General features: G+C 36.6%; 1 protein-coding gene across 1 annotated transcript; it reads right to left on the reverse strand.

Annotated features, from left to right (window-relative positions):
• Positions 1–17,854: 17,854 nt before the first annotated feature.
• LOC130967462 (putative RING-H2 finger protein ATL21A) lies at positions 17,855–19,733 on the reverse strand. The gene is made up of 2 exons (XM_057892327.1): positions 18,818–19,733; positions 17,855–18,409 (listed from the first exon to the last, which is right to left on the reverse strand). Exons 1-2 carry the CDS (start codon positions 19,560–19,562, stop codon positions 17,958–17,960), a joined length of 1,197 nt encoding a protein of 398 aa, XP_057748310.1. The 5' UTR covers positions 19,563–19,733; the 3' UTR covers positions 17,855–17,957.
• Between the last annotated feature and the right edge of the window lie 494 nt (positions 19,734–20,227).

Here is a 20,227-nt window from a genome sequence, read left to right on the forward strand (position 1 = left end):
CCAGAACTTAAATTTGATGCAGTTAATTCTGATGATGAGTGGATAACTGAAGATATTAATGAGAATCTTGCTGAAAGTGTTGAGTATTCTCACTTGCCAACGAATGACAATACTAATGATGATCCAAATAGTAATGAATTTGCTATTCCAAGTATGAATAGTAATGAATTCAACAGGGGTGAGGGAGGTGAGAATGAATTCATTGGGGATCCACAACAAAATTTAATGGAGGAAGAAGATGAATATGTGAATGATGATGATTTTGTTGCCCGTGTCAAACCTGAACCTAAAAGAAATGATGTTTCTGATGAAGATGGTAAAGATGATGATGTTGATGCCATGGAAAATGAAGATATTAGAGGATTTCAGTTTTAGACTTTATTAGAACATTTAATTGTTACATTATTATTTTCTTTTGTTTTTTGGTTGTGTTATATGAAGTTTTGACTGTGTGATTGTGTGTTTTATATTGAACTAGACACATACTTGTAAAGGATTTAAATGTGTAGTCTAGAGTACTTGTTGTAATTATAGTATTATGTTAATTTATTATGTGTTTTGATGTTGAAATTGTTAAGTTTGAATGCCTATATTTGAGTAAATATATATATATATATTATACATGATATATATTTTTTATGAAAAATGTATAACAAGTAAACTCATACGAGTCTACGAATAGGGGTGGAAACAGGCCAGGGCAGGCCAGGCTTTGCTCTTAACAGGCCTGGCTTGTCATGTAGTTAATTGGCTTGAGCCTGGCCTAGTATTCAGCTTGGTCTGGCTTGAAGCCTGTTAAAAGGCCTGTTAATTTTTTTTTCAAAAATAAAAATATTATTTAAAAAAATTAATAAACATATTTTTATGTAAAATGTCATATTTAATATTTATAAGAATTTTTAAACTTTAAAGTATTCAAAATATACAAAACTATTTATAATTAAATATAATAAATTTAAAATATCTCATAATTTTGTTAATAATAAAAAAATTATTTATATATGTAATTATGTATTAACAGGCCTAGGCAGGCCTGATAGGCCAATAAGGCTAATTAGTGAGCCTGGGCCTGCCCTATTAACATAATAAGGTTTTCATGAGAGCCTGAGCCTGTGCCTATTTTATAACAGGCCAGGCTGCAGGCCCCTAGCAGGCCGCCTGGCCTTTTTCCGCCCCTATATACGAGTCGAGTCTATGTCAGCTTCACGAGTTTATCTAGACTCGCGAGTTTGACAACCTTGAGTAGACCAGCCGTTCATCATGGTCCCTAACCCCAACCACGTGCCTCTGTCCACGGCGAGGACGCCGCCTCCTGATGTGTGGAAAACGATCCAACACAAAACTCACCGGCAAGTGTACCGGGTCGCATCAAGTAATAAAATTCACGGGAGTGAGGTCGATCCCACAGGGATTGAAGGATTGAGCAATTTTAGTTTAGTGGTTGATTTAGTCAAGCGAATCAAGTTTTGGTTGAGTGATTTTGTATCCAACAGTAAGTAAATGACAGAAAAGGTAAAGGGGGAGGGAAGAGTTGCAGAAATTAAAGAGAACTGAAAGTAAAAGAGCTGAATCTTAAAGAACAAGAAATTAAATGACTGAAACTTAAAGTACAAGAAATGTAAATTGCAGTAACTTAAAGTGCAAGAAATATAAATTGCTTGAATGGAAAAGGGATTTGAGGACTGGGTTTTCAGAATTCAAGCAAGGGAAATTAAATTGCAACAATTATCAAAGCAAGAGATGATTTGAGTTCTATTAGATCTCAAACAGAAAGGGAAATTAAATTGCAGCAGGGGTTCACAGAAGAACCAAAAGGAAAATGGGATCTCAGGACTCCAGAGACTAGATAGCAAAGTCTAGATCTCAATTGCCTTCCCAGATCCAAATTCACAAAGCAATTAACAAGAAATTAAAGAGGAAGCAGTAAAGGAAATTGGATTCAACTCAATTATGCAGTGAGGTAATCAAAGAGATCTTAAATGGAGATTGAGACAGAAATTCCTCAATTCTTCACACCCAAGACTCAAACAAGAAAAGTAAAAAGTGCTCAAGCAAGAACGAGGAAGATGAGAGATCAATTCTCCTTCCTAATTCTCTCAAATCTCAGTTCAAAGCTTTTAGAGAAGATGAAGTTTCAAAATGTAAAAATTCAAAAATCAAAAGAAGGGTCCTAATTACATCAAACTATCTCCTATTTATACACTTTCTATTCTTGGATTTTGGAATTTGGATGGGCTTTTGATTTGGTGAAGAAATGAATTAAATTGGATTTTTAATCCAATTTTTAGCCCATGAGAGATTAGCTTCCAGGAGGCTGCCCTGCCCTTGTGGAGTGCAGAGCAGGGAAATTGTGTGCGTGCTGAGTGTGGGACATCAGGATGCTGCCCTGCCCTTGCGGAGAGTAGGGAAGTGTGCATCATGATGTGTTTAAAATATTTTGCGTGCCAAGTCTTGGACATCATCAGGGTAGCGCTCAAGTGGTGCAGCTTCCTTGCTTTCTTAGTGAAGCCTTCGTGTTCGAGACTTACTGGGAGCATTTTGGCCAATTTTTGGCTTATTTTCCTTTGTGAGTAGCGCTACTTCTTTCCTTCTTGTACTTGGGTTCGAAACCCATGGGTGGCACTTGGAGACAATTTCCTTTGATTTTTTCTTGCATGGAGCCCGATATTGCTCTTGAGGAGGGCAGGGCAGAATTTCTTTGGAAGCTTGGTTCATTATGCTGCTCTCTTGGAGAGCAGTGTGCTCTTGTGGAGAGCAGTGTTTGCTTCCTCCTTCTATGTTGCGCCACACTTCTCCTTCTTTCAGCACACCATTTTCTTCCCTTGGCCACACTTCTTAAGCCACGTTTTTCTTCTTTTCTTCTTTTCTTCACCTACAAGAAATCAAAGAAACCATTCAAAGTATCTCCAAACTCATAAGGTTTATAATTCATTAAAATTCCATTAATTTTAGCTCAAACCTCATGATTTCGCATCAATTTAATGGTGGTTGTTTGATTTAAAGAAGTTATGCATTTTCATTCCAAATTGCTTACTTAGGATGCAAGAAAGTGCATAAAGACTAGTGAAACAAGTGAAATTAGCTTGAAAAATAGGTATATGATGACTTGTCATCACAACACCAAACTTAAATCTTGCTTGTCCCCAAGCAAGCATCAAAATTAAGAGGAAATGAAATGAAAAAAAGAAAAGCATACATATCCTTATTAGGCATATAGCAGAACTTGATTCATGGAGTTTTTTTGCAGACAATGATAACTCAGTTATTGGTTGCTGTTACCTAATATACACTTTTCCTCAAAGGCTTACTAAACTTGTTGTTATAAGGTTTACTCTTTACTTGCTCCCTTGCTAACTTTTCTTTTCTCATTTTGCTTAACAAGCTTATTATTCTTTGAAGACTTGGTGTCAAATGTTGCAGTAGTAGCCTTTGGCTTTATTTTTACTCAACATCTTTCCACCACAAACACATGGCTCACTATTTCCTCCTAGGATCATTGATGCCCAGCATCTCTTTGGATAACTAAATGTTCTGTATCTAGGTTGCTCTTTATTGTGGACTTTCAATTGGCCATCCCAAATCAGTTGATCTAAGTGACCGGGTTTTGAAATACCCCTCAGAATTTACTTGTCCAAGCATATCCTAGTACAAGAACACCACAGGCATGTGTCCTAGGGTCCAAGCTATTGGTGTCCAGCCTTTATTCTTTGTTTTTCTTGCCACATTGGCTTTTTCTACTTCCTTTTCTTTCTGTTTTATTTTTGCTCTCAAGGGATTTTTCTTCACTGATAGGAACCTTTATAACAGCAAGCTAGCTCACACTTCAATGAAAATGACATTATGCAGCAATTATTTCATGAGTTATGCATTTAATCAAACATATACACCACCATTAACTTCCATTCTAACTTATGCAACATTGGATATTTACTTTCCAATTCAAACAATTCTCTTTTATTCAAGCATATGGGAAACAAAAGAAAATTTAAGCTGAGTGATGAATAACAAGCATTATGCAGATTATCATACTTAATCAAACAACTTCACTTGCAACTAGATGAGCACTTTAGCAAGACATACAAGAATTCCTGAATTAAAACATTTCACAACAACAAGGATTAAGTTTAGATACAACCTTTGAAGTTGCAGCCCTTTGATTCTTCCTTCTGTTGTGTTCTCATTGAGTTAAGATGCATAATATCTTCAATTGTTGACTCATGTCCTGCATAATTCTCAAAGTTGCTTGCTTCTCAAGCTCTTAAGTGCATGGTTAGTGTGCATAAATTGAGTGTGGCTCTTGGATTTATTTTGGTGTGAGAACACCAAACTTAATTACTTGCCACTGCCTCTAATGCAACAAGTTAACCATATGTGAAGCCTTGTGTCCTTGCTAAAGGTTATGGAATTAAGACTAGGAAGTAGTTGAGTAGTTGAATAATCTGTTTGATTGCTTGGAGACAGTATTGTGCAGGAAGTGAGAATGTGCTTTTAAATGAGATTTTGGTGGAACACCAAACTTAGAATCCTTCATTCTCCCTTAAATTGTTTTGGTGTGCAACACCAAACTTAGCTCCTTGCAATGCATACCAATTATTCAACATTTTTATTGAAAAAGCTATGAAAAGAAAACTACCTCAGGTTGGGTTGCCTCCCAACAAGCGCTTCTTTATTGTCACTAGCTTGACATCGAACTCCCTTTAGGGTGGTTGATGTTGGTGATGTCTCAACTTGTCCCCTCTCACTGTGAGCTTTCTCTGTGTGCCTTGATGCTCAATTTCAATGTGCTTAAGAGAGAGTATTTGGTTGACAGTGTAATGATCTTCTGTTCCCAGCTGTTGATATACTAATTGCACTTTGTCACCTTTGGAAAATCCTTCAGTTGGGAATTCTTTACTCTTCCACCCTTTGTAAGCCTTCTTCTTGTTTTTTTTTTCTTTCTTGTTGATCTATCTCCCTTGACAGTGACTTGAGTTGTGATACCTCCCTGTTTGTTTATCATCCCAGCCTCTTTTTGAATTCCTTCCCCTCCTTGTACCTGCTCATTCTTCTGTTCTACTGTGTTGTTGGTTGCTTGCCTTGGAAGACAGTCACTTGTCTTGCTTGTTTCTTCATTATTTTGTGATTCTGGAAACACTTTCAAGGTAATGCTTTCTTCATGCATCCTGAGGGTTAGCTCTCCCTGCTCTATATCTACAATGGCTCTAGCAGTGGCCAAAAATGGTCGACCAAGTATTATGGAGTCATTCTCATTCTCTAATGAATCTAGGATCACAAAGTCTGCAGGAAAGATGAACTTGTCAACCTTAACTAAAAGGTTCTCAATCAACCCTTTAAGATATACCACTGATTGGTCCACCAATTCCAAGGACATCTGTATTGGTTTCACCTCTCCTATGCCAAGCTTTTTCACTAAAGAAGATGGAATTAGATTTATACTTGCTCCTAAGTCACACATCCCCTTGTTGATGAATAGGCTTCCAATAGTGCAAGGTAGGAAGAAACCTCCAGGATCTTCAAGCTTGGGAGGGAGCCCTTTTTTGATTAGTGCACTGCATTCTTCACTGAGCATTATAGTCTCCTTCTCATTCCAACTTCTTTTCTTATTGATGAGCTCCTTTAAGAACTTGGCATATAGAGGCATTTGCTCCAATGCCTCAGCCAAAGGTATGTTGATTTCCAGCTTCTTGAAAGTCTCAAGGAAATTATGGAAATGTTGATCCTTTGCTTCTTTTTGGAATCTCTGCGGATAGGGTAGTGAAGGTGTAGGACTCTTTTCCACTTGCTGCTGTTTTAGATTTGGTTCTTCCATGATCTGCTTTCCCTCCTTTAAATTCTGTGGTTGGTTGTTCTCTTCTGTGAGCTTTTCTGGGACATTCTTGCTTGTTATATCCTTGTTGTTAGCTCCATCTTTCTCTGTTGGCTCTTTGTCATTCTCCATAAGTTTCTTGGTTGCTCCTTGGTTGCCATCCACCAATGTCTTTCCACTCCTTAATTGCACGGCTTTGCATTCTTCTTTTGGATTAGGAATGGTATCACTTGGTAGTGAGCTTGAAGGTCTCTCTATAGAAATCTGCTTGGAGATTTGTCCAATCTGCCTTTCTAGGCTCTTCATGGAAGCTTCTTAGTTCTTCGTTGTCAATTCTTGGTTCTTCATCATCTTCTCCATGAGCAGCTCTAGATTAGTAATCCTCTGAGAGTCTTGTGAGATTGGTTGGTTTTGGGGTGTTGATGGATGATGGTAAGTGTTTTGGTTAGTTGGTTGGTTATTGGGTGGATAATGGTTAGAGTTGGGGTAATTATTTTGGGGTTTTCTGTAAAAGTTTTGGTTAGTTGGCTGCTGGTTGTGATTTTGGTTGTTTCTTGGAGTGTTTTGAGCTGAGTTTCTCTGCCATGATTGTTGGTTTTGGTTGTGGTTGTCTCCCCACCTAAGGTTTGGGTGGTTTTTCCAGGATGGATTGTAGGTGTCACCATACACTTCATTTGATCCAGAATTTTGGTTGTTCATATAGTGCACTTGCTCTTGTTGCTGTTCTTCTTGGTTCTCTTCATTCTGCCCCCAAGGAATTGATGGTTGGCTTGTGGCACTCACTGATGCTACCTGAAGGTTATCAATTCTCTTGGCCATTTGCTCAAATTATTGCTGAATCTGTTGCTGCATCACTTTGTGTTGAGCCAAAATTGTATCCACTTCTTCCAATTCTAACACTCCCTTCCTCTGTGATGGTTGGCGTTGCCTTTGGTGAGCAAAGAAGTATTGGTTGTTGGCCACCATATCAATGAGGTTTTGAGCTTTCTCTGCAGTTTTCATCAATTGCAATGATCCTCCTGCTGAGTGATCAAGTGCCTCTTGAGCCTTCAGAGTAAGTCCTTCATAGAAGTTCTGCAGCTTGTCCCACTCAGTGAACATTTCTGGTGGACATTTCCTTAGCAGAACCTTATATCTTTCCCATGCCTCATATAAATTTTCAGCATCCATTTGAGTGAATGTCTGCACCTCAGTCTTCAATCTTATAATCCTTTGAGGGGGATAAAATTTGGCAAGAAACTTGCTCACCAAATCATCCCAAGTATTGATGCTTTCCTTTGGAAATGTTTCTGGCCATTGAGTGGCTTTTTCCCTGAGAGAGAATGGAAAGAGCAGTAACTTGTAGCTGTCAGGAGGCACACCATTGGTTTTGACAGTGTCACAAATCCTCAAGAAGGTAGATAGATGTTGATTCGGGTCCTCCAATGGCCCTCCTCCAAAAGAGCAGTTGTTTTGGACCAATGTGATGAGTTGTGGCTTTAGTTCAAAGTTGTTTGCATTGACATTAGGGGTAAGAATGCTACTCCCACAATGTCGAGCATTTGCAAATGTATAGGAGGCCAGTACTCTCCTCTGTTGTGGGTTATTGTTGGCCCCTCCTTCTGGTTGATTGAGATTTGATGGATCTCCTTCCATTTCTTAGAATTCCTCCTCAGATTCTTCCTCTCCAATAACGTTCTTCTTTCTTTCAGCTCTTCTTAATCTTCGAAGAGTTCTTTGGTCAATTTCAGAGAGAATAGGGGAAGCTCTTCCTGTACCTGACATACAAACACACAACAAGAAACACACAGATTCAGAAAACCAGTGAAACTTCAATCTATTGCTAGAATGAAGTTTTAGTTAGTTTAAGCGAAAATTCAAACAGTTAGTGTGTTAGTTAAAAATAAAGAAAAAGTGCTTGATCTAGATCTCCACTTCACTTAATCATTGTCAATCTATTTCAATCCCCAGCAACGGCGCCAAAAACTTGATGTGTGGAAAATGATCCAACACAAAACTCATCGGCAAGTGTACTGGGTCGCATCAAGTAATAAAATTCACGGAGTGAGGTCGATCCCATAGGGATTGAAGGATTGAGCAATTTTAGTTTAGTGGTTGATTTAGTCAAGCGAATCAAGTTTTGGTTGAGTGATTTTGTATCCAACAGTAAGTAAATGACAGAAAATGTAAAAGGGGAGGGAAGAGTTGCAGAAATTAAAGAGAACTGAAAGTAAAAGAGCTGAATCTTAAAGAACAAGAAATTAAATGACTGAAACTTAAAGTACAAGAAATGTAAATTGCAGTAACTTAAATTGCAAGAAATATAAATTGCTTGAATGGAAAAGGGATTTGAGGACTGGGTTTTCAGAATTCAAGCAAGGGAAATTAAATTGCAACAATTTTCAAAGCAAGAGATGATTTGAGTTATGTTAGATCTCAAACAGAAAGGGAAATTAAATTGCAGCAGGGGTTCACAGAAGAACCAAAAGGAAAATGGGATCTCAGGACTCCAGAGACTAGATAGCAAAGTCTAAATCTCAATTGCCTTCCCAGATCCAAATTCACAAAGCAATTAACAAGAAATTAAAGAGGAAGCAGTAAAGGAAATTGGATTCAACTCAATTATGCAGTGAGGTAATCAAAGAGATCTTAAATGGAGATTGAGACAGAAATTCCTCAATTCTTCACACCCAAGACTCAAACAAGAAAAGTAAGAAGTGCTCAAGCAAGAACGAGGAAGAAGAGAGATCAATTCTCCTTCCTAATTTTCTCAAATCTCAGTTCAAAGCTCTTAGAGAAGATGAAGTTTCAAAATGTAAAAATTCCAAAATCAAAAGAAGGGTCCTAATTACATCAAACTATCTCCTATTTATACACTTTCTATTCTTGGATTTTGGAATTTGGATGGGCTTTTGATTTGGTGAAGAAATGAATTAAATTGGATTTTTAACCCAATTTTTAGCCCATAAGAGATTAGCTTCCAGGAGGCTACCCTGCCCTTGTGGAGGGCAGAGCAGGGAAATTGTGTGCGTGCTGAGTGTGGGACATCAGAATGCTGCCCTGCCCTTGCGGAGAGCAGGGCAGTGTACGTCATGGTGCGTTTAAAATATTTTGCGTGCCAAGTCTTGGACATCATCAGGGTAGCGCTCAAGTGGTGCAGCTTCCTTGCTTTCTTAGTGAAGCGTTCGTGTTCGAGACTTACTAGGAGCATTTTGGCCAATTTTTGGCTTATTTTCCTTTGTGAGTAGCGCTACTTCTTTCCTTCTTGTACTTGGGTTCGAAACCCATGGGTGGCACTTGGAGACAATTTCCTTTGATTTTTTCTTGCATGGAGCCCGATATTGCTCTTGAGGAGGGCAGGGCAGAATTTCTTTGGAAGCTTGGTTCATTATGCTGCTCTCTTGGAGATCAATGTGCTCTTGTGGAGAGCAGTGTTTGCTTCCTCCTTCTATGTTGCGCGACACTTCTCCTTCTTTCACCACACCATTTTCTTCCCATGGCCACACTTCTTAAGCCACGTTTTTCTTCTTTTCTTCTTTTCTTCACCTACAAGAAATCAAAGAAACCATTCAAAGTATCTCCAAACTCATAAGGTTTATAATTCATTAAAATTCCATTAATTTTAGCTCAAACCTCATGATTTAGCATCAATTTAATGGTGGTTGTTTGATTTAAAGAAGTTATGCATTTTCATTCCAAATTACTTACTTAGGATGCAAGAAAGTGCATAAAGACTAGTGAAATAAGTGAAATTAGCTTGAAAAATGGGTATATGATGACTTGTCATCACCTCCTACCGCTCAGCAACCAGCATCCATTGTGACTCAGCCTCCAGTGATGGATGCCGCCACAGCCCTGGAGTCCAGCCACAGAAGTCAGGCAGCAACTGATGCCCCTTCATTACCACCCATCGTACAATTGCGTGTTTGGCCTGATGGTGGCACATGGTAAGTATTACGTTCAATGCTCACGTATTTTCTGTTTATGGTTATCGCTGAAAGTACTTGCATCGTTTCTAGTGTAGTTGATTTAGGTTAGAATATTGGTTATTGTTTTCTACTTTTAATGATTATGGTTCCTGTTATTGCTAAAATTTCTTGAAAATTGATTCCTGTTTAGTGAATTTAGTTTGATTTGGAATGCTAGTTAATGATTTCTAGTTTTAACGATATGGTTTCTATTATTGCTGAAAGTTCCTAAAAATTTATTCCTGTTTAGTAGATTTAGGTTGATTTGGATGGATTCACCAGCAGGCTAAGGAGTTTCACGATTATCGGGAGAGGTATCAGGAGATCCTCACCTACGTGACGTCTACCGATGAGGTCAGACTAGAGTTTAGGGAGTCGCTAGAGCAGATGCAGCATATGGAGGTTCAGATGGAAGTGTACCAGGCACAGATGTGCCGCTAGCATCGACCCTGCTGATGGTAGCACCGTTGCTAGTGGCCCACGGACATCGCCATCTTCTGCGCTGTCGACTCAGGGCCACCTGATGACGACGACGACGACTACCTGGATTTATAGATATTAGTCTTTTTATTTATTGTTTCATTGTATTTATTTGATGTACATGACTTTTAACTTATTTTATCATTGTATTATTTATTTAAATAAAAATTCTTCATTATTTATGAATTGACTACTAATTGTGAGAAAAAATGTAAATATAAAATTAAAATTGACCATTAATTTTAATATTTTTTAAAAAAATTGACATCACTATCAAAATTACTGTTGGAATCATCCGACGGTAATATGGCACGGAACAACATTTTTGACGGCAACATTACCGTTGGAAATATCTGCTGGTAACCAATTGGTTTTTCGAGCTGGTTATCCGTCACAAAATTCGACGGTAATTACCATCGGACATAAAATATCTGACAGTAAATATTCACCGGCGATGGTTATACTGTCTGATTATTTCTGATAGAAAATCCGACGGTGAATTGATTACATTGGATTTATTTGACAAATCCGACAGTAAATCTGATGGTACTCGTCGTTGCCTATACACCGCATTTCACTAAATCGTGTTACCATCGAAAAATTCTGACAAAATATCTGACACTAACTTTGGCGTTGATAAATTTAATTTTCATGCCTCTATTTACCATCGGATTTAGTTACGGGATTTAAAATCCGATGATAACCTTTTTAAGAGATGAATTTTCACACTTAACTATCAAATAATCTGCCACTAAATTTGCCGGTAACGTCCATCGTTAAATCCAACAGTATTCAACGCATTTTTTATAGTGCTCCAATGGAATCGTTGATTGAACAAATCAATGGGTAGATTTGAAATTCAGATCTAAACTCCAATCTTTTTTACTAATTGTATAGAGGATAAAAAGAAAGGTCTCCATTGCTGAATAATTAGATAATGCCTGGCTATCTTCCAAGGTCCTCCTGTGATGCATGAGTGTAATCTTCTTCATCTGAAAAATAAACAAGAAAATGGTCTTGATCTATATCAATGACATTTATATTTCCTTTTCTTACCCAATCCTTTTCAAACGTTGTTCCATGAAGCCTAATTCTACTCTTTTTCCCAGGACTTTCATGATCAAAGCTGCCTTCCATGGTTTGCACCATTCTTCGAATTTCTCTTTAGTCACTTTAATGATTGGACAAGGATCAATGGGTTTCTCCTCTTCGTTATTCTCCGTCATATCTTTGTACCATCAATTTTCAGATTCTAGGATATGCTCATCAATGTCCTCCTCAGATTCAGTCAGATTCTCAACCTCATGAGTCAGGACCAATTGGTTTCATCAAGGAATCCTTGTATGACACCCTTGGTTCCTTCCTGGGCGAAAGTTAGGGGTGGCAATGGGAGCAGGTAGGGGCGGGTACCAGACCTCGCCCCGTTTCTACCCATAGGTAGTAAAAAGTTAATCCCAAACTTGTTCCTGTAGATACCCATCCCGCTCTTATCCGCCCCTATAATTATTAAAATCCAATAAATAAAATTAAATTTTAAAATTTATATAACTATAATTACATACATAACATAAGTTAAAATAAAAATTTAAATGTGATACAATATTATTAATCATTTTACTAATTATTTTATATATATTACATATATTATATGTTAAATATATATATATATATACATACCAAGGCAAGTTTAACCTAAATCCAAGCCCGCTCCCCCTACCCAAGAATCTACGGCCCGTTAAAAATCTGCTTTGGTATAGAACAGATGTAACATCCTACCACACAGAGTCTTATGCTTAAGTCATAAAACAGAGGTGGCGAGGTATTACGACCTCTAAAATAAAATTTAGTACGTATAGTATTGCAAAAGTGGTCATAACTAGGAGCGTGTGAAGAAAAGTGGGTAAAATAAGACCGCCGAATCAAAAGCGCAACATTTTGATCGATGACGTAAACGAATAGATAGAGATTAAGCTAACGCGAAGAGATATACAAAAGAGTGCCAAAATACATATATCAAGATTCGGGACTCGACTTGCGAAGATAATTGGTTCGAGCATACAGTATACATACATATATAGTAAGGAAATCCCAAAAGTCAACCCAAAAGACATTACGCAAATCCTGTTTCTCAAAAATAACCTCTAAGAGGAGTCAATACAATATATATATATATATATATATATATATATATATATATATATATATATATATATATATATATATATATATATATATATATATACATACATGGGAGAATATAAGAATCTAACAAGTATAAAATGATCAAAATAAAACCCAAAAGCTAATGATCTCCGCCAAAAGAAAGTCTCCAGCACGCCTCAGCGAGGAGCCTCACGACCTGCATCTGAAAACCACAAAAATCCGCATAGGTGAGAACCGGAGGTTCTCAACATGGTAACAGTGCCCAAATATCTAACATGTAATGTCCTGGGAAAGCCGAAGGCAATCCTAGAACTTCCCGACTATAATCAAAGTGTATAAATATAACTGAACCATAACAAATGTAAATAGGCGACTAACTTAAGGATCTTCGGTCTAACTATATATCCCCTTTCCAAATCTTGAAAACCTTCCAACCGCCAACAGTAATAAAAAAGCAAACACAAGTATATCAAGCAAAGAATGAATAATTAGGAAGCAGATAAGGAAATTATGCAATTAGCAAGTAATGATGCAATCAATTAGACATTCCAAACAAATCACATATAATGCATATGATGCATGCCTGTCCTAGTGGCTGATGAGTCTCATCTGTTGGTTATAAAGCCAGCCCGACAAGTCATGGTAGCTAACCATTGGATTGTCCCTCTGTCGCGCATCCCCAACTCGAGTTATCCACAAACATAATTATAATATATAATCTAACACCTTCACTGGTGTATATTTACGAGGGCGAGCTCATCCGGAACTTTCACAGTGTCCGGCCACCCTTACGATATAGGGTCAGCAGAGCATCGAGTCTCCACTTGGAGCACGTGGTGGCTAGCCACTACTTTCATCTAGGAAAACTCGTATCTCAGATAGGTGGAGTGCAAAAAATCATAATATCAACAATTCAATTCAGCATATATGCTTTAAATCACAGCCATACATTAATGTTCATCTCAGCCTTCTGACTTTTCAAATCATAGTACATAATCAACCATAATCACCATCATACACCACCATGCGGCTCATAACATGCTCAGCCATTCGGTTTATCTCATATACAGCACTCCACCACCCTCCTCAACCACTCATATCATCATCATTCATCATATTCATCATAACATCCCTTTTCTTCACCCACAAATTACCCTCTTCCCTAGCCTTCTCTCAATCACTAGGCGTTTTATACCAATTTAAGGTTTAAGGGGTGAATTTGGGGGTTTATAAGCGTGAAATAACATCTCGGAAAGTTACGAGCTTGTTGGGAATGTGAAGAGGTTGAAAACAAAGTTTTAGAAATAAACCGGGTCGCGTGCGTACGCACAGGGGTGTGCGTGCACACGCCCATAAATATTTTTAAATGTGTGCGTACGCATAGAAAGCAAAATCTTCAGGGTGGGGCACGCGCACAACGTGTGTTAGTGCCACCACCAGTATGCCATTCCCAACGTGTGCGTGCGCACAGGCTTGTGCGTACGTACAGCTCGCAATCCTTCATTTGTTGCACGTGCGCACAGGGCGTGCTAGGGCCTTGTCTTTGCCGACCAAATTTTCGCCGAGTGTGCGTGCGCACCGGGCTGTGCGTGTGCACACAAACCAGAAATAAAAAATTCTACAGAAGTTGTAGAATTCAGATTTTTAACCCAAACTTCCAACGATCATATCTCCTTCCACAAAATTTGGATTTTCACCAAATTTAAACCATTTTAAAGCTTATAAAATTATCTTTCCATTGATATAAAAATAATAAAATTTCAAAAACAAATGCTCAAGATATGATCTTTTGAAGTTCGTCAAAATTCCAATTTTCACCAAAACTTATAAACTCCCTATTTAAGACATACACTTACTAATTCATACCAAATCAGTTCAACACTCAACCATTCCAACTCTCCATCATCTTCAAACCCCTTTCAATCATCAACCTACCATATTTAACCAAATCTCACATCATAATCAATATTTTATTACTTAATTCAATACTCATCCTTCCCTCTCTCAATTTCCAAAACAACAACCAATTTCATCAATCACCATATATTTTCACATATCAATATCATACTCAAAAGCATGCTCATCAACAAGAGCTTCAACCTTTCCATCAATTAGACATATCAATCCATATATCCATACAACATCACATACTTTACCAACCATCATCAACATCACTCATATATTCCACTCAATTCACATCATCCAAGCAATTACATCAACATCTCACAATCCACCAAAAATTCATACATACTAATAGAAGTCACATCATCGATTAATCACATCAATAATTCTAAATTCTATCCTAGGGCCACTAGCCTACGTTTTCACAACCACATTACATTTTAGATACAGAAAACTGAAATCATACCTTGGCCGATTCCCGTTCCACCCAGAACACTTAGATTTCCACCTTTCAAGGTTCCCACAGCCTCAATAACAGATCTCCAAGCACCAAGTTCCTTTCCAAGCTTTTCAAAACCACCGATCAAGCTCCAATACGCATATACATAAAGCCTAAGCCATAATATCACATCAAAACACAATAACTCAATACCCAATACCTCAAATTCAATATTCTTACTAGGGTTTAAGGTCTCTTACCTTACCCAAAGATCAAGGGAGCAAGAACAAGCCTTCCCCTCAAGCTAATTTGATTCTATAACACAAAGGAGCTCAAAATCTCAACATTTTGCTTAAGAAACTCGAAAATCAAGGCTGGGAATTCGAAGAAGAAAACTTTGATTACCTCAAGATTTCTTGTATGATTTTTGTAGAGCTCAACGCCGCGGTCGCGTGGCCATAAACGGTGCGTCAATCGAAACTCCAGATCAAAAGTTATCAACCATGGAAGATTGAGATGAATAAGAACAAGGGTTTCAATCTCCCCCCTTCCTTTCTTTGTTTCCAGTGCGTGTGTGTTTGTTTTACGGAGAAGAGAGCTGAGCTCTCATTAATAAATGAGGCTTGGCTGGGCCTTTGGGCCCAACTTGGGTTCGATTGGCCCAGTTTGGCCCGTTCGGTCCAATCTTGGACCGATTTCTTTAAAATTAGTGTCGAAATTCTCTTTTCGAATTTCTCTACCACATTAGGCCATAAAAACCTCATTTCTCACTTTCTATAATATATTTTAATTTATGAGTTAATCAGCCACAAATTAATCAGGTTTTACAACAGATAATTACCCGTCCCAAGCGGGTATAAGCGGAATAAATACCTACGAATTTGGGTAGTGTTGTCACTCTTAGTCAGAGTCTTCTACGGGTTGATTAAGATCAATTTTCTCTTGAGATTTAACTTTCTTAGTGCGTTGTAGCAAATTCTCTTTTGAGGAGAGAACCCTATAAAAAAGTTCCAACATAACGTTCTAAAATTATATTCACAATTAGTTAGTTTACTCTGAATTTATAACAGGACAATGATATTATTAATCAAAGAATGATATATTTACTCCTTTTTTAATATGGATTTATAGGAAAGAAACTACACTAATTTAAAAAAATAAAAGTATAAGAAATTAATTTTTAGTTAGCTAACCAATTTCAGAGATTAGGTTTATAATTTAGGATTTAGAATTAAAAGTTAATTTAAACACTATTTAATATAAAAAAAGAATTCTGTTTTTTTAAGGTAATCATTTATTTTTATTTAAAAGTCAATTCCATGATTTAGAATAACTATAATATATTAATAGAATGAATTTAATTCATTAGTTTGGAATAATTTTTAGGACAAATAACTAAAATAAATTATTTGAGCGTTAAATTTATCTAAAATATTTGTATAATGCATACGCAAATGTAATTTTTTAATAAACTATATAAATCAGAAAAGGGGCTTAGAGATTCCAATTAAACATAAACTGCTACACCCTCCAACGATTTACTTTGGAAATGAAATGGCTAAAACCGACAGGAACTCCAGTTTCTGTGTATTCGTCAAATGGGCATTAATCAAGTGAGTTTTTCTGTGAACAGAAGTCAGAAGAACCACCTGCTCTAGTTCCATTGGCAACAAACAATAATGTACTCGCTCCATCTATAACTTCCCGATTTGAGTATGTTGAAAATGTCCAATCGTCTGAGTTAAACTCTGGAGGTTCTCAGGTAATTGGTTATGTTGCTCCGCCAAAGTCATCAAGCTTTTTGTCTGACTTCGGAATGGATAGTGGCTTTTCAAAGAAATCTGGCCCTAACTCCTCAAAAGTGCAAGTAAGCTATATGATTGCAACTTTTGTACATCCAGTATAACTAATAGCCAATCTTAATGGAAAGAAAAAAAGCCATGTATGTTTTTCTGATAGAATATTAAGTTTATTTATGATTCCTTTTAAAGTTTGAATCTTGGTCCCTGGTGCTTCATAGTTTTAATAAGAATAAATGACCATTTGTATCCATGAAAGATATAGACGCTAACAAATGTACTCATATAAAAATAAAACGATAATTGTAACTATAGAAGATGGTTTATGTGTGCCAAAAGTACCTTAACAAACCAATTGCGTAACCAACGTCCGGGTACTTTTGGCACACAAAGACCATCTTCCGTGGTTACAATTGTCATTTTATTCTTATATAGGTACATTTGTCAGCGTCTGTATCTTTTATGAGTACAAATGATAATTTATTCTTTTAATAAAGATTCAAATTCATGGAGCAAAATTTAGTTACTGCAGTCATGGATGGTGGCTGTTATAGCAGGGGAACTTTCAATCATTTCATTAAAACTATGATTGTATATTGATGAAACAGTAGGGGGTATGTGTGTTCTGATTGCATATATTTTTTAATGGTAATGCAAAAAGAATTGTCAAATGTGGCGGTTTATGTTCAATTGGATTTCGGGACCCTCTCGCGATTTATAGTTTATTGAAAAATTGCATTAGGCTATGGAATATACAAAAATTGTATCTAGATAAATTTGACTCTCAAATAATTTATTTTAGTCATTTTTCCTAAATTTTTATATGAAATTAAATTTATTTTATAATTTTATTTTTGACAAAGTTATTTTATTAATTATAAATAAGAATATTTTAAATATTTAACATATCGAATTTGAAGGATGTGAGAATTGATTTAAAAATTAGATTTTTTATGGTCTAATTTACTAATAAAAAAAATGAAAATTAGAATTCTCAAAAAAATTCAAATGATTCATTTTTAGTTGTTTTAAAGTAAGAAAAAAAATTTAACTCTGGAGTGAATTCTAAATATTTATAATTTAAAATCTATAATTTAAAATAAATAAAATAATTTTAAAAATATTAGTTGGTGTTAGACGAGAAAAAATAGTTATCTAACATTACTCCATAAAAATGATGATTGCAGAATTTTTCTTATATCCCTCTTTCATACACTTTTTTTTTTATAAAACAAGTGATATTTTTTATTTTTTATATTTATCCGTTACTTTTAATCTCAAAATTAAAAGTGTATAACCTTCACTAGTGTGAGTATAAGTGTAGGAATTTTGTATAGATAGAAACTTCCACCGAAATAAAAGAATGTATAGTACATTGTGATCGTGTCTAACAAAGTTATTAGAAATACAATGGGGAAATCCTAATAAGTGGGAGATGCAGGTATAGACGGGATTAATGATGCAACAGATCTTTCAGGTAAATTGCGACACAGAGGACAAGTAGCATTCATCTTCAGCCATCCATCTATACAATTGGCATGAAAATAGTGATTGCATTCAGGTATGGTCCTCAAGGTCTCCTTGGGCTGGTATTCACAGAGACATATGGAACAAAGATTGTCATTAGGCTTAGGCAATCGCCCACTTTCACCAAGAAGGGTTTTGGGGTATTTTTCTATGCTAGCAGCATCCAATCCCATGATTTGAGCAGGAAGACGCGGTAAAATTATGGTCGAAAAATCACTTCTTGATAGCCTCTGTTGCTCATGTGTCTTCATCTTGGCGTAGAACAAATATGCAAGCGCAATAATACACAAGGCTCCAGGTATTCCTAAGCCCATACCTAAACCGTACTTGGTTTTCCTCGAAAGACCTACAAAGCAAAAAACAATTTAAAATTATAACAAAAAATATATTTATTAAAATTAGTCATTAATGTATTTGTATATAAATATATACATAATTTAATTTATTTTTAATGTGTATTTATATTTTATATTATTAATAACTAATTTTAGTAAACATAGTTGAATATAATTATTCTTTTTAATTAAAAAAAAGTAATACAAGAGAACTAATTGTTAATAATAAATTGTCAAACAAATTCACTAAAGATAAATTTTTGTTCAGATTGAATTTTAAATATTTTTTTTAATTGAGTTTTGAATGGTTTTATTTTTAGGAGTTTTTAATTTTTTTTTTCCTTGTTTTAATGTTAAGTGTCATGTTGGTTCTGAAGGCTTTTTCGTTAAGTAATCATAAGAAACTGTAATGGACATACCTTGAAGTTGAGTGGGAAGATCGTAACAACCAACATGAAAAGCAGTGTCCCGAAGCGTTGGCCCAACGAACCCACACCGTCCTCCACGTGCCTCGCAACTTCCGCAATTTGGGTTATCCCATTCCAACTTTATGTCAGAATAATAATCCGTCCAAAACAGCCACGGAAAACCGGCAACCGGGATCATAGCCCACGATATGACGTGGCACGGCGACGTCCACGGCGTTGGAAACGGCGGATTCGACAAGATCGCCACCACCGAAGATTTGCTACTACTATTAAACCCTGAGTTCAAACAGGGTATTGGTTGTACCATAGACAAAGCGGTTAAATTTGAAGGGCATCTGAGGAAGGTGTAGTTGACAAGCGAGTAAGCAGAGCTTAATTGGAAGGGTGAGCGTTGGAGGTTGAGGCCACGCTCACGCATCAAACGCTTTGGGAGGCATTCCTGAGGGTCGTTGATCCAAACTTGTTGGTCTTCTAAGGAGATGAGTTTCACAGTGAAGTGACCTGGTTCAGCTGGGAGAGTCAGCAAGGGCTCCGTGGTGGTGTTGGCGCATGAGAGCTCGAACCCTGGGTAGCCACATCCAGGGATTTGACTTTCTTTCAGGTAAAACGGGAACTCAATTGAAACTCCTCCCTTCCCGCATGATATGCTTTCACAGTAGAACTGAGCCTTTGCTATGCCTATGCTTGTTAGCGCCACCAAGAAGAGGAATAATATACATGGCGGCACGGTAGCCATTGATTTAATATATGTTATGGATTCGTGGCTTTCTTCTTCCCCATAGGAGGAAACGATGATATGATTGTTGCGTAATGTATAGTTGTTGGTACAGTATCAATGTTGTTGGCCTGTTGCTGTCCAAGGTATAGTTATTAGCTTCGTGGAAAATATTATGAAACGTGGAAACGATGATGCATCTTTTTTTTTTTTCCTCTTTAGAGTATGGTCATGGTGTGTATTCCATTCCATTAATATTCCACGTTGAATCATAATTAAATGTATTGACTATTGCGTACTCAATCTGGAATAAACAAATGAATCTATAATAGTATGAATGGAATCAGACCGACTAGCTACTTCGATTTGTTGTAAAATAACTAAATAAATAAATAAGGAAGAGGTAACAAATGAAAAATAAAGAAATATAAAGAAAAAGAAGAATGTGGTAGTCCTATAAGAGAGAGAGAATTTTATTGCTGTGTATAGTTTCTCACATTGCTTCACTATTTATAAGCGTGTGAAGTTTACAATTTCAACTTCATTAATTTATGTTTGTCACGAGGAGTTGAGCCATTCAGCATTGAAATCAAACATCCTTAATTAATGATGGTCATCCACCTCATCTTTCATTCTTATCACAACACTCCCCTTAGATGACTATTTTGGATTATTACTTCGTTAAA

This window comes from Arachis stenosperma, chromosome 3, assembly GCF_014773155.1.
Source record: "Arachis stenosperma cultivar V10309 chromosome 3, arast.V10309.gnm1.PFL2, whole genome shotgun sequence".
Classification (NCBI taxonomy): domain Eukaryota; kingdom Viridiplantae; phylum Streptophyta; class Magnoliopsida; order Fabales; family Fabaceae; genus Arachis; species Arachis stenosperma.

Excerpts from the sequence above, each read along its gene's own strand:
- LOC130967462 (XM_057892327.1), bottom strand. The coding sequence starts at position 19,562 with ATGGCTACCGTGCCGCCATGTATATTATTCCTCTTCTTGGTGGCGCTA. Across the intron at positions 18,410-18,817 it reads TCTTCCCACTCAACTTCAAG|GTCTTTCGAGGAAAACCAAG; the intron begins GTATGTCCATTA and ends TTTGCTTTGTAG.